Genomic DNA, 14,657 nt, shown 5'->3' on the forward strand with positions numbered 1-14,657 from the left:
CCCAGGATGTGACTGGCCTGGACTGCAAGTGCATGTCCAGCTTCTCATCCACCAGTACCCCCAAGTCCTTCATCAGTTACATCACAGATTTTAACTATGTGTCTTATCTAACATTTCCAGTTAAAGGTTCAAAAGCATTCTTCTGAGGCCTCCACGGACCCTGAGGTCAGTGCCTAGATAGTTCATTACATTTATACTGGCAATTCCTTGCTTGCATTTTCCTGTCCAGTTTCCAGTTGTTCCAGTGTATATGAATAGAAAATGTGTCTCTGCCTGTCATTTGCAGTGATAAGCTGCATCCTAGAGGCTGTGTACACAGATGGAGTTGTACTTAGTTTACAGAGGAGGATAAGAGTGTGCCACATGGTATTAGGGTCCCTTGAAACTAGGCTAATTACCTGGCAGACATCACTGCGGAGCAGACTCTTTAATAAGAATGAAGAGGGCGACAAGGACTAGAATCCTTACTATTTTGGGACAAACTCTTTCCTGAGGCAGTAGATAGCCACAGTGGTAAGGCTCTCAATCTATCATTTTGTTTGCTGTTTCTTGCCTGTGGAACTTAAATTAAGAGTCCTGAAACTGGTCTCTTTTCCAGGAATAGCCTAAAAATCCATTAAATGAAACATCAAAAGCCTATGTGGGCAAAAATGAAAATCCCACACAAGTCAGAAATGAAAAATTATGTCGCTTTGTCAATCCACAGGGAATGTTTTGTAACCTTCTGAAGCTTTTCTGTCAAGTGGTTTAGGCAAGAGAGTAATGTTCCTGTGGGTGCCACCATTTGTGGAACTGATGATTACTAAATACACTGTTACATTATTGCAAAAAATAGTACCAAAAAATATTGTAAAAACTGAGTTAAAACATACTTAATGTTTTTTCTCTTCAAGGTCTGAAAGCACAACACAAACATTTGTTGTACCTGGGAATTAGACTGAAAAAGACCAGGCGCCTAGAAAAGCAGTGTTCTTATGGATCTCAACTCACTTGTCAGAGTGCTGTGATTCCTCAGCTTCTGTGGGTCTGAACTGTGAAAGAGCTTGAGGCATTGTGGTATTTGGTCTTTTATAGGAGAAGCCAAGGACAAGGTAATGCTCCTACCCTCTTTCTGTCTTATACATAGAATGCATAGAATAAACCGGGTTGGAAGAGACCTTCAAGATCATTGCGTCCAACCCATCAACCAATCCAACCCACCATAAACAACCAGAACACCACTTTTGATAGTGAATTTCCTCTCTCATCACCATTTTCATAGAATCATTATGTCTGGAAAAGACCTTCAGGATCATCGAGTCCAACCGCAACCCAACTACCATGTCCACTAAACTATGCCCTGAAATTCACATCTACACGCTCCTTGAACACCTCCAGAGATGGCAACTCCCCCTCCTCCCTGGGCAGGCTGTTTTGATGCCTCACCACTCTCCAAGCAATAAATTTTTCCTAATATCCAATCTAAGCCTCCTCTGGCACAACTTAAATTAATTTCCTTTCATCCTATTGCTACTTACATGGCAGAAGAGACCCACACCAGCCTCACTACAATCTCCTTTCAGGTAGGTGTAGACAGAAGTATGATCAGCCCTTAGCCTTCTCTTCTCCAGCCTAAACAACCCCAGTTCCCCTCTCAGATGTTCCTTGAATGACATGACCTCCAAACCCCTCACCAGCCTTGGTTGCTCTTCTGAGCAGTTTTGTCTTGCTTAAGTAGGACTGTTCTTAATTTTACACAGCATTTCCATTAATGGCAGCCTGCTCACAGTGCATCATACCAAGGACACCTATATATCTCTAAGATTAGTGTTTTATGAGCCCATTCAAATTCAATGAATCCATGTGCAAGAATAAGATAACCAGAACTTGACTCTGTTGCAGTATTATTTCAAATCAAGTAACTATTCTTTTAAAATGCAGGTTTTTTTGTTTCCCTCAAAAATTTTAATGAGGAGTTAATAATGCCAAAGTCTGTCTTGTGTAGATGGCAATTCATTTCAGAAGGAGAATTTCTAAATATCTAAAAGAATGTGCTCATTTAAACTATCACACATGTTTTAAGATGGCCAGTTAAACCTTTTTATTGCTGCAGTTAGCTGGAAAGAGCACTATTCTGCAAAAATCAGATAATGTACTTATTTCTAAAAGCCTGGAACAAAAGAGCCAGTAGAGAATTGCTGAGTAGTTGCAAGATAGCCATTAAATATAAATATTTTTAAAAACAATTTACTCTTTCCTAATGCTTTTAGAGCAGCATGTGGGAACAGCATCTAAGTGCATCTTACTGCATTAAAAAGGACACGATGAAGGTTATTGGGCTCCAGATTTAACCCTTTTATCTCTGAACTGCCAACAACAGTTCCTATCCTATATAAACGACGTGAGTTCACATAAAACTAACCCATTTTTCCTAATGCTAACTATAGAAGTTTGTATTTTTAAAACAACTCTTCCAAATGATCCATATTTTCACACTCCTATAGAAATGAACTATTTTTAATGGTGAATTCAAGTTTAAGTTTCCATTCCTCAAATTAAGAATAGAGTAGAACTGGGAATTGCTTTCTCTTCATCCTGAGTACACACTGTAGATGGCAAAGAGAAATGCTTTGTGGGGATGTATACATATAAATGATACAGGTATTAATATCACTAGTTTGAATGAAAATGGGTAGGCCGGTTAGAAAGAAAAGAGGCTGCTTTTTGGTCCAAACTATCCCAGCCTTGCTCCAGTATAAGCAGTAACAGAATTTAATTCTGCTGTGTGCAAGCAGCAAAGTGTCATGCAGCACCTTGATCTCCGCACTGCAGCTGATGATAGAGTACAGCCCATTGTCACTATGTGACTGAACCATGAGACCACTTTTCCTAACAAGGGGACAGTCACAAGGCTGACACTACCAACAATGGCCTTTGCAAGGTTGCTCTCATGCTTATGTCATTCTGAAGCTGACCTGCAGCAACTGCATTGCTTAGTACTTGTCCCGGACTTCCTCTAGCTCCACACAGCACCTTCCTGGCCCAAAGACAGAATTGCTGACCTTTCATTGCTGTAATTTTTCAGTTTAAAATGCCCAAAGTAACATGCAGGGTGGTTTTTAGCACAATGCTGAGGATGCTCAGGAATGTTTGGCAAGGACTATGGGGATAGTTTCAGGACACTGTGAAGGGCTGAGCAAGCTAAAGCTCATGAATTCATCCATACTGCCTCGAAGTAATTGATCTCTGGAGAGAACTGTCCTAGGACTTCTGTCTGATTCATTCCAGAGAAGAGCTGAAAAATTGAACTAACAGTCTGTCCTGAAGGGACAAAAAGCCTCAAAATGCTCTGAACCAGACAATGGGGCAGGAGCCAGCAGGTCTGGTTTTTCAGGAAAATGCCCACATTGCCCAGGCTTGCCTGAACATGCCCTGGCGTCCAAGTGGGCCAGGTGTGTGTGCCTTTGGCCACGTTTGGAGAAAACCCCTTCTACAGGTTACAGTGTCAGGTTTTTATCTCTCAGTCTTTGTTGTCACTGGCCATTATTGTCTCAGGAAATCTGTAAGTACCAGCCCAAAGAGCCAGCACTTTGCCTTGCAATTGTCCAAGCTCTGGGAGAAATCACAAGCCTCGCTTGGAATCTGAGCTGTGTTTTCTGTTTACCCAGATAAGACTGCAAAGACCCCTTGCTGTATAGTGTTGTAAAACCCACAAGCAGAATGAACACATCTCGCCAGACTGAGAGACGAACCCCAGGAGGAGCTGAGAGTCCCTGCGACAGTTTAATTGGAAGAAGTAACGAGCACCGCTGCAAAGATTGCAGCTGAAGAATGTCTCCAAATAGGCAAAGCTACAAAGCCAACAAGCCCTGCAAGCGTCAGCAGCAACCTCTTTTCTACAAAGCTTTCAGCTATGAAGCCTTCAGAGATAAATCCTGAATGTGCCTCAGCAACCACCAGGTACCACCATCAGTGAGTAATTACGAGATCTGATTTTCATAAGCATCTATTAAAGGTCAGTTGCCCTAGAGAATTCTAGAGTCCCCCCCCCACCTTGTGGGCAATCTCCAGCTTTGTTGCCGATGTTCCCTTTTTTTTTTACAGTTTAAATTGTTGTTTGTTGTTTCTGAATTTTGCTCATATTGCTTAAATAGCTACATGTTCCTGCTGATGAGATATCTGTTCCACAACCGAATATTTTTAACCAGTAAATAGGTTTTATTAATATATTCATGGGATTTTTTAAATTAATCAAGTTATTAATATTTTTGTTAATAATCCCACCTATTGAATATTAATAACCTCCTTACGATCATAACACAGTCATACAGACATGGAACCAAGGGCACACAACCAAACCCACATTAAGACACCTAAGTCTAAGGTAGCCACTTCAGGCTACTTCTATTGTCAACAAAAGAAAAAAGGCTGATCTATACAGTAACTCACTTAGTCTTTCTTAGTTACCCAGTTAAGGATGAAATGGATGAGTCTTCATGGTTTGGTTATGTGAAACTTCAGAATAAATATCTTTGCTGAAAGGTCATCCCATCACTATGGACTGATTCTGAGGCTGTCATTCAGAGTCATCATCAATAACACATCCTCAGCAAATTCACCAATTATGTGAAATTGGGAGAATGGCTGATACAACAAATGGCCTGGCTTCACCCCAAAAGATCCATAATCTAAGGAGAAACAGAAGGTTCTACACCCAGGGAAAGAAAACCCCAAGCACCAGTACAGGCTAGGATCTGGCTGGCAGAGCACCAGTCCTGCTGCACCCAGGCTTGCAGTCAATGTCTGGCTGAATGCAAGCCAAAAGTGCACTCTCATCACAAGACAAAATGCACACTGAGCAATACTGACTGGCTGGAAGTGGTCATCAGATAGAGGGAAATGATTTGTCCTCCTCTGCTCAGCACTTGTAAGGGCATCCTTGGAATGCAGTCCAGTTTTGACAAAAACAGTACAAAAGAGATATGGAAAAATTGTAATTGGTACACTGGAGGGCTACCAAGTTGGTTACCTAGATAACATGACCTACAAGGAGAGTGGAGGAAACTGCATTATTCAGTCTGGCAAAGAGGAGTGTAAACATGGTCTAACTGCAGCCTGTGACTCCTTGATCATTGTTACAAAGGTAACAGGGGCAATGGCCAAAAAAATGCTGCTTTGAGGCTCAGACCACCCAGAGGAGCAGCTGAATCCCTGTTGTTGGAGGTTGTCAAAAACATAAATCCACAAATGAACTGCTGCAGTGCTGCTAAAAGCCCAGCTTTAAGCACAAGGATGGACTTTCCAACTAACACTTCTATGATTCTGTGATAAACCACAGACATACAGCCTGAAATTACAACTGGGTCAAAACCCTGCCACTGAGAATTTCTGATGAAGCCCACAGTGTGTCGTTTTGCAGCGTGCCCTTTGTGAAACTAAACATCCCCAAGCCATGCTTGTTCCATGCCTGTTCAATACCTTTATTGATGATCTGGATGAGGGGACTGAGTCAGTCATCAGTAAATTTGCAGATGACACCAAGTTGGGAGCAGATGTTGGTCGGTTAGAAAGTAGAAGGGCTCTGCAGAGGGACCTTGACCGGCTGGCCAGATGGGCAGAGTCCAACAGGATGGCATTCAGTAAGTCCAAGTACCGGGTGCTGCACTTTGGCCACAACCACCCCATGCAGTGCTACAGGCTGGGGTTGGAGTGGCTGGAGAGCTGCCAAACAGAAAGGGACCTGGGGGTACTGATTGACAGCTGGCTGAACATGAGCCAGCAGTGTGCCCAGGTGGCCAAGGTGGCAAATGGCATCCTGACCTGCATCAAGAAAAGTGTGGCCAGCAGGAGCAGGGAAGTCATTGTGCCCCTGTACGCAGCACTAGTTCGGCCACACCTCGAGTCCTGTGTTCTGGGCCCCTCAATTTAAGGACATTGAGACTCTTGAACGTGTCCAGAAAAGGGTAACAAGGCTGGTGAGAGGCCTCGAGCACAAACCCTACAAGGAGAGGCTGAGGGAGCTGGGATTGTTTAGCAGGGAGGAGGCTCAAGGGAGACCTCAATGCTCTCTACAACTACCTGAAGGGTGGTTGTAGCCAGGAGGGGGTTGGTCTCTTCTCCCAGGCAACCAGCACCAGAACAAGAGGACACAGTCTCAAGCTGCACCAGGGGAAGTTTAGGCTTGAGGTGAGGAGAAAGTTCTTCACAGAGAGAGTTGTTAGCCATTGGAATGGGCTGCCCAGGGAGGTGGTGGAGTCACAGTCCCTGGAGGCGTTCAAGAGGGGATTGGACGTGGCACTTGGTGCCATGGTTTAGTAGTCATGAGGTCTTGGGTGACAGGCTGGACTTTATGATCTTTGAGGTCTCTTCCAACCTTATTGAGTCTATGATTCTATGCTCAGCCTCACTGGAGTCAACAGCAAAACTCTAAAGCTGGGACAAATGCTTGAACTGATAGTGGAAAACTAGGATTTGCTGAGGGGGCAGCAATATTGCATACAGTTCATAAACAATATATTCCTAAGGAGCAAGGGACTACTGTTACAGGCTTTTGTCTGTAGCACATTAAAAATATTGGAATCCACTGTTTTAGGTACTATCATCATCTCTGAATGTGTCCAAGACCTTTAATTCCATGTTAAAAACAATAAATGGAAATTCTCATCCACAACTGTGGAGACAGGTACTGAGCAGGGTCATCTGAACTCTTAGTACCTGTGATTCCTAGTAACCTAGGACATATTAAACAGATTTTTGCAGCACAGAGTCCCTTCTAAAACCACAGATTAAATTCAGTTGATGAAAAAAAACGTTTGGTTTGATTTTCTTTAGCATTTATTATATACTTAGAATAAATTCATTGTGTCTTTGGCATATACAAGAAGAGAAATTTAGTTTCCAGTAAGAACAAAAATGAATTTCTCAAAGGCAGCTGTGTGCAGAGTCATAATGCATAGCTAAGGTGAGCTTAGAAATAAGATTCATTTCTTCTCATCCTGAGAGTGTGACCAGACAGGCTTGCGTTTCTGAATAAAGGCTTCAAGACCTTCCTGCCCATCTCTTAATGTCAAATTGTCTACCATGACCTGAGTAGTCATTTTGTAAGCAGTATCAAGGTCCTGGGTAATCTGTCTGTAAAAGGTGGCTTTCCCCAGTGCCAGTATGGATTTGCTGCTTTCACATATCTTCTGAGAGATTTTCATGGTCTCTTCTTCCAGCTTGTCTTCTGGTACCACCTTGCTGACAAGCCCATGCATTAATGCTTCTTGGGCAGAAAGAGGTTCTCCTGTGAAGAGCATCTGTAATGCCACCTGAATAAGAGAAAAATATTGTATTATGTCAGTTCAACTGCCTCGCTGCTTTGGCTTGTTTGGGGAATTTCAGCCTCCTTCAAGTGCAAGTTTCTCTTTTGACAAATGTAAGAATTACATCTTTTGGCCTCTTGAACTGCCAGTGAAGTGTTAAGAGGTTTCAGCAATGAGAGTTAGGCCTAAAGCTGGCTTTTTTCCAAACCTGCCCAGTGATGCCTGCTGTCCTAGGCTGACACTGCCGGGTTTCTTTTCAAAAGCCCACAATCCTTGCTGACTGCAGTAGGAATTAAGAGAGATGTGGATAGTCCACAATGACAAGTGACTGCAATCAGTTATTTAAGCTGGACACGTAATAGAGATACACTGTGTCAATGGTAGGTTTTGAAAATACCTGCCTTAGTGTTCATTTTGGTTGGGGCACTTTCAAATGTTACAGCTGCATTTATTTTAGTTCCCTGCTGCTTCCAGGATCTTGTACTTGAGGTATCACATGAAATAATCCCCCAAACACTCAGTGACTATTACATATTATATAGTCATAAGAATTTTTTTCCATGACTCCTGATGCAATCAACCAATGCTCTGAATCACATGAGCTGATTCTGTTAGTATTTTTGCTCTAGTAGCTACAAACAATGGCAACACTTTATTTAATAGAAGGTAAAATCAGTAATCCTAAGAACTGCAGGGAATGTTCATGCTACTTTGCAAAGTGGAACAGAAAAAAGAATAACCCACACACTTTAAAAAGGTGATCACAAGCCCCAGGAACACTAATTCAGAAACAGCCATAACTGTACATCATACCACACTTGGGAGAAGCCCACAGACTGTATTTTATCAGGATGGCCTTGTGGATAGGAAATTGAAAGCTGAAACTCTTATGCAGCAATTGGACTTGTGCAGTTAAGTCACTGCACCTCAGCAGAGCCCAGGTGGGCTTGGAGAGTGTCCACATGAATCCAACTGGGTCATAATTTTAAATCTTCTCCATTACAGATGCTTTACAGAGCACAGTATTGTTTATGCAGCAAGAGATGTGTAGTCGGCATCAGTAGGAAATAAAGCATGAAGAAAATATAGGGGGGTTTTAGATGCTATTTAAAGCATCTTGATCTACACCCATGCAGATCATGCTGGCAGTGAAATATCACTGCCTGGCAATAAATGATCACTTGGTGGGACTGATATCCTGAACTTGCAGGGGTTTCCTCACCAGGGGAGAACATCGTTGTCTAAAGCACAGAGCTGACTGTTGGAGAGGGAAGGGATTGCTGAGCTGGTGTGCTGCTGTTGGGAGTTCATGCTGGTTGGAATCGCATCAGTAGGAACCTACTTTCCCTGAACAAGAGTTACTTTGTTGCTTTTCACAGTCTGAAGAGTTATGAGGATGTCTTTTGCAATGAAGGATTTTGAATGGAATGTTGTACTGCAGGAAAATAAGATTAGGCAATGGAACTAAAACTCCTAAAGGGGGAATCTCCTTTTTGCAGAATTACAGTGAGTGTCTGTGAAGGAAACCTACCTTTCTTGGGAGAGATCTGCCCAAGGCCACAGCTGGTGTGGAGCAGAACAGTCCAATGTTTACTCCGGGAGTAGCAAATTGAGATTTCTCACTTGCCACTGCAATGTCACAGCTTGCCACAAGCTGACAGCCTGCTGCTGTAGCCAAGCCATTTACTTTGGCAATCACTGGTACTGGTAGTTTCTGGATTAAAGTCATAACCTGCATGCACAAAAGAAAGTGGTCAGTCAGTGCCTGACATTTAAGCAGTGGCTGTGCTAACACTTCCAACTGCTTCACACCCCCCGTGTGCATTTTTCAGCTTTGTAAATTGGAGTTTAGTAAAAGAAATAAGCTCTCTGCAAAACCTGTTCTCATGCACAAGGCACACAACCACTGCTGTTCCAGTAACTGCTCAGTTGTGTTTATGTAGCATGAGTTGGTCCTGCTGACTCCAGTGGGAATAGAAATCACAAGAACTAAAGGCAGGAATACTTGTCAGATCTGCATGGAATGTGGGTGTCCTGCACAGCAGGTCTGGTGTTCCTGGCTACGGAAAGATGCCTACCCGAGACATACCATCCCCACCTTCATTTGCTTCATAATGGAAAGATGACTCAATAAATTCTCTGTCCCAAGAAAATAAACCATCCTCTTGCTGCTTTCTGCATGATCTCAAGCCAGGGTTGATCTCACCCAATCACTGGATGTCTTTCTAGGCTTACTTTGCATTCCAGTCCACAATGTTGTAGGCATGTAATTTAATGTAGGATCCACTCTACTTAAGTACTGGTATTTAGGAAGAAACAATCCTGATTTGGAAACCCTCAAAAGTACCTTTCTCTCTCTATTGACCGCAACAAAAAGCAAAAGTCTGTTATTCTACCTGGCAACTAAAATGTATGTTAGGGTCCTAAATAAAGCTTAAATTAATCTATTTCTGTTTGCCTGTAAAGTGCCATTATTATTAGACAGTAAGACCTTTCTCCTCCACAAGGACAATACTGAGTTGTGATTTATGAGAAACTTAAATCCCTTAAGGAAACTCATTGAGTTTAAAGCACTTAACCACTGTCACGAACATCAGAAAAGGGATCACTTCAATTGTTATTTCATCGCTTATATTTAATTTCTTCCTGAACTTGCTTTGCAATTTCAGAGATTGTCAGTGACCTCTTGAGATGACCAAGTACAACCCCTGTATCAAGCAGGCCCAAATAGAACAAGATGTTCAGGACTGTGTCCAATTGTGTTTTGAGTATCTCAGTCACTGACTTCCATGGTCTCATCTAAAATGGGTATACCATTCTTTATTTGTAATAATGCTCCCTTACTAAACTTACTGCACAGCAGGGCACCATTCTCGCAGAGAAAGCTAGGCATGTCTTGAACTCTAAATGCTGACATTCTATTATTCTTTTGCTATTTGTCCTTATTAATCAAACTTACGGTTACTACGCTACTTATTAAGCCTGAGTATAGCTGCAACGCTAGATATACATACAGGACAATTTAAATTCTCCTGGTCCTTAAAATTAGAAATTTATCAACTCCTGATATCACATTATATGGAATAAGTTTCACAGTTTTTCTACCTAACTTTCCTATTCTATGACTCAGATGCTTCATGGTTCAGTTTTCCACTGACAGCATACTGGTATTCTACCCTGTAACTGCAAAATTAATCTTAAACTACTGGCTGCTAAATTACTGAATCCTGGCTGCTTTCTAATGGAAGGACTAACCCGTCATTCAGCTGTATTTGTGCTTCCCTTTTTGTGATCAGCACACCAAGGTGAAACCCAGGCAAAACTTCCAGTATGATTCCTTCATAAATTACACTGAATGCCCCTCAGTGGCAACTTTCACACACGGTTTTTACACTTGTTAAATATGGGCTTGAGAATGTGCACAGAGATCATCATTACTTAAGGAGCTAGAATACTTTCTGTGGTGACTCTGGACAGGATAGGCATCAGATTCTAGTGCTGTTAGAATCAAGGGGGGATTTTGCCATTCTCTCCAAAGGCTCCAGGATTCCCTTTCATTTCCCAACCTCCAGGTCTGTGCCTTTGTAATCAGAATGTCTATGGTCTGCTGACTGGGCAATCAGTGAGTCGGCTCTTACGTTCACATTGTCTACTTGTGTCTACTCAAGCTGCTCTTCAGTTATTAGTCTGCTGCTGGGAATGGACATTTGATCACAAGTGATTTGAAGGTGGTTATCCCTAGATTTCTACAAAAGACATTGCCCAAATATTCAGCTGCAAGGAACATGTGCCTTATGAGGAAAGGCTGAGAGACCAGGAGAAGAGAAGACTGAGAAGGGATTTAATAAATGTTTATAAATATATGAGGGCTGGATGTCTAGAAGGAAGGGACAGCCTTTTCACACTTGTGCCCTGTGATAGGACAAGGGGCAGTGGGTGTAAACTATAGCACAGGAAGTTCCACCTCAACATGAGGAAGAACTTCTTTACTGTAAGGGTGATGGAGCACTGAAACAGGCTTCCCAGAGAGGTTGTGTAGTCTCCTTCTCTGTAGACTTTCAAGACCCATCTGGATGCATTCCTGTGTGACCTGCACTAGATTATATGGTCCTGCTCTGGTAGGAGGGTTGGACTTGATGATCTCCAGAGGCCCCTTCCAACCCGTAACATCTTTTGAACAGTGGCTAAACTCGGCAACACACCATGTCATAGGAGATGTGCACATTGGCATTCTAGCCCTTTTATTTGCATGTAAAGAAGTTCAGGTAAAACACAATTTCACCAGGATCATGTATGAAAATGGCAGTGCAGCAAAAAGCAAGCCACCTGGAGCAACAGTCTGTCCTTTAGCTAGTACATGAGCAATGCTATCCCTCCTTAAACCAACAGCATTGCTTATTCTGAATACTAGGCAAAACAGGTGGCACCTAAGAAGTGCTTACCTCTGCACATATTTCAAACACTTGGGAATGATGCTTCACATCATCTTCACTTGCCAGTTCCTTTAAATCATGACCAGAACAAAAGACAGGTCCTTCAGCTGCAAAGAATTTCAGGAAAAGTCAGTCTGAATTTATCAAGAAACCAGGAGTAGCTGCATATTGATGTGTCAGGTAAATAGATGTCAATGGTCAAAAAGGAGCTTTGAGAGTTCCCAAACATTGCTTTCTGGGTTTTGTAACAACTTGAAATTGCCACATAAGCACAGTAACCCTCACAAAACATTTTTTAAAACCTTGTTTTAGTTCTATTCCAGGTTAACTCTGTTAAAAATCAGACACTTTACAATGCTGAGTCCAGTTTCTTTTAAGGTAGTGCTCTAAACAGCTCCTTGGTACAATGTAAACTAGTCAGCTGCAGGAAGGATGGAGTGGTCTCCTCTCAGACCAACACATACTGTTAAGTCTCTTTTTTACCCAGCATTAATGATTAACTTTTGCTAAATAAGCATCACGAGTTTTGTGTCACGGTGTTCAAGGCCACAATGGGGGAAATAAAAAAACCCAAACCCACTGTTCTGCAAGAAGAGAACCACAAAGACTGTTGGGGCATCTTCTCCTTTACTGATGAAACTCTCATCTAGAGAATCCCAAAAAGCATGTCCAGCGTTTGGCCAACAAAAAAGCAAGTTTCTGTGAATGTAAGCTTTGGATGTGCTTGCCTCCAGTAACAGCTAAGATTAGCAGCCTTTACAGGTACACTATCTACAACAGGTTTTCCTTTTTTCATGAGGATGTCTTCCATAAAAAATAAGCCAATTTGATGCTTTTGAATCCTTTAGAACTTTAGATATTTGTATAGACATGATGATTCCAGCTACAACTATGCAGCCACAACCTTGCAGTTGTTTCCTATGTGACAGTCTATCCAGAAATAACCACACAATTAACATCAATCAGCTGATGAGATCAGCAACACATATGTGGAAAGTAATCACATTTCCATTTGTGTCTCACTGAAGAATCGACTGCAAAGTCTGTGCTAAAGACTCAAAGCACTCCCTGAGAAGCCTTTTATTGCCTTAAGATTTCTTTTGCATTCCACTCAGCAAGGGAATTGCAAATCAACGTGAACTTACAATTTCCTTTTGAACTAAAACAAAAGCAACAAAAAGAAACAGTGCTGGCAAACTCACAGACTACTGTACTCCCAAAGGAGAGCCTGAAGTGTTTCATACCTGCTGTTTAAAATGTTGAATATATATTTAAACTGACCCCTGTGACGTTAGCTTACTTCCACTCTCACATCTGTGTCCACTAACACAACATTTTTCTTGACCTACAGGAAACAACAGCATCCTAAATTACCAAAGCTATTTTTCCAAGATGTTTGGAAGGGAAGAATACCTTAAAATAGGTAAGGGGGAAAAGAACAAAAGGGTTAAAAGAACAGCTCAAGTTGCACTATCCTTAACAACTCTACAGGTTAATACCTGCATGAAAGAAAACGCTAATAGGCTAAGAGAAAATGGGTTACACCTGCAGGTTACAGGTGACTGATACTGGTATTATGGTGTCTCCTTCTTTGGAGAGTTTTGAAACCAGTCTTCACAAACTGCTAACAAAGACAGTGAGGCTGATCCTGGCTTAGAACAAGGAAACAGAGTACATGACTTGAAGAAACCATGTGAGCCCTGTTTACTGCAATCTATAGCTGCCACCAAAGGCAAAAATCCTCGTATCAGCTCAACCTGTTCCTGCATAAACCCCTGCAGCTGAGAATGTTATTTCTTTAGTTTGGTAACCATTAGGACCTGGCTTTTGATTTATTTAAAATGTTTTTTTTACAATTACTTTATCTACTGTTTGGTTTTCTGTAAAGCAAAACCTCACAGCCTGTGTAAACATACTGCATAAGCTGACTGAAATACAGACATTTTGAAACGTGTTTCTATAATGTTTTTCCTTAGACCCAGAATCACAACACCCAAATCAACTGTTAATGGCATGTTCAAGGAATAAAGCAAGTGAGAGTGGAAACTGAAGTGAGTATAAAAGAGCAGCATGCGGGCAGAGTTTGAAGGGTGGAGGCGTCCATAGCATACCCTACACAGGGTCCTAAGCCAGCTGTATGAAAAACAATAAGCAAGTCCCTTCCCATTTTCTGTAATTCTGGGAGACACTTCGGTATGAATTCTTTCTTATCGCCTTTCTGCTCCTTCCCTCACCCACCCCTGCTCTTCCGTCGGCTTTAAATGACGCAGTACCTGAAATGATGATAACTCGCAGGTCTTTGCTTTTGACGTCGTACAGCAGGTTCTCCTTGAGGGACTGCAGCATGGAGAGCGACAGGGCGTTTCGTTTCCTGGGGTTGCTCAAGATTATGTTGCTGTGAAAGCCATTAAATACAAGGAGTTTACAAAAAAAAAGAAACAACAAACAACCCACCGAAAAACATCCCCGCAGTCGCTGCTCCAGGGACCCGCGGTGGTTCCTCCCCACGTCGCCTCCCCGACTGCCGCCTCACCGGATCCCCCCTGCCTGACGCCGGACCGTCAGCTTCTCCGGCGGGGGCGGCTGCCCGGGTCTCGCCGCTGTGCCGCTGCTAAAGGCCGCGGCCAGGGGCCTCTTCACCCGCCACAGCTTGGTAGCTGCCATAGCTTCTAGCAGGCACGGCGGTCGACTCAATACCGACCCCTAGGCTGGCGGCCTGCCGCCCTGCTGAGCCACAGCCGAAGCCCGGGCGGGCTCCGGACCCGGCCGCCACGGGGCAGTGAGTGGTTCGCCCGAGCAGCGGAGTCGCTGCGAGCCCTTCTCAGCGCTCCGTCCTCACGGCAGTAGGAGTCTAGGGGAGCGCTGCGGGGAAGGACGGCCTGTGTCTGCTGCCGGGGCACAGAATAAGCCCGCCCAGACGGTTCAGTGTCCAGACCTCTTG

At 42.9% G+C, this 14,657-nt stretch overlaps 1 protein-coding gene across 1 annotated transcript; it reads right to left on the reverse strand.

Annotated features, from left to right (window-relative positions):
- Positions 1-6,796: 6,796 nt before the first annotated feature.
- On the reverse strand, positions 6,797-14,381 carry ECHDC3 (enoyl-CoA hydratase domain containing 3). Its single transcript, XM_009900313.2, has 5 exons — positions 14,250-14,381; positions 13,990-14,111; positions 11,726-11,823; positions 8,815-9,015; positions 6,797-7,289 (listed from the first exon to the last, which is right to left on the reverse strand). Exons 1-5 carry the CDS (start codon positions 14,378-14,380, stop codon positions 6,960-6,962), a joined length of 882 nt encoding a protein of 293 aa, XP_009898615.2. The 5' UTR covers position 14,381; the 3' UTR covers positions 6,797-6,959.
- Between the last annotated feature and the right edge of the window lie 276 nt (positions 14,382-14,657).

This window comes from Dryobates pubescens, chromosome Z (assembly GCF_014839835.1).
Source record: "Dryobates pubescens isolate bDryPub1 chromosome Z, bDryPub1.pri, whole genome shotgun sequence".
Lineage (NCBI taxonomy): Eukaryota > Metazoa > Chordata > Aves > Piciformes > Picidae > Dryobates > Dryobates pubescens.

Bases quoted from the DNA above. Each gene is read 5' to 3' on its own strand.
- ECHDC3 (XM_009900313.2), bottom strand. From the start codon at position 14,380: ATGGCAGCTACCAAGCTGTGGCGGGTGAAGAGGCCCCTGGCCGCGGCC. The intron at 9,016-11,725 runs GTAAGCACTTCT...TTGTGCATGCAG, and splicing joins TGTTTGAAATATGTGCAGAG to GTTATGACTTTAATCCAGAA. The intron at 7,290-8,814 runs GTAGGTTTCCTT...TCTCTTATTCAG, and splicing joins GCAGATCTCTCCCAAGAAAG to GTGGCATTACAGATGCTCTT.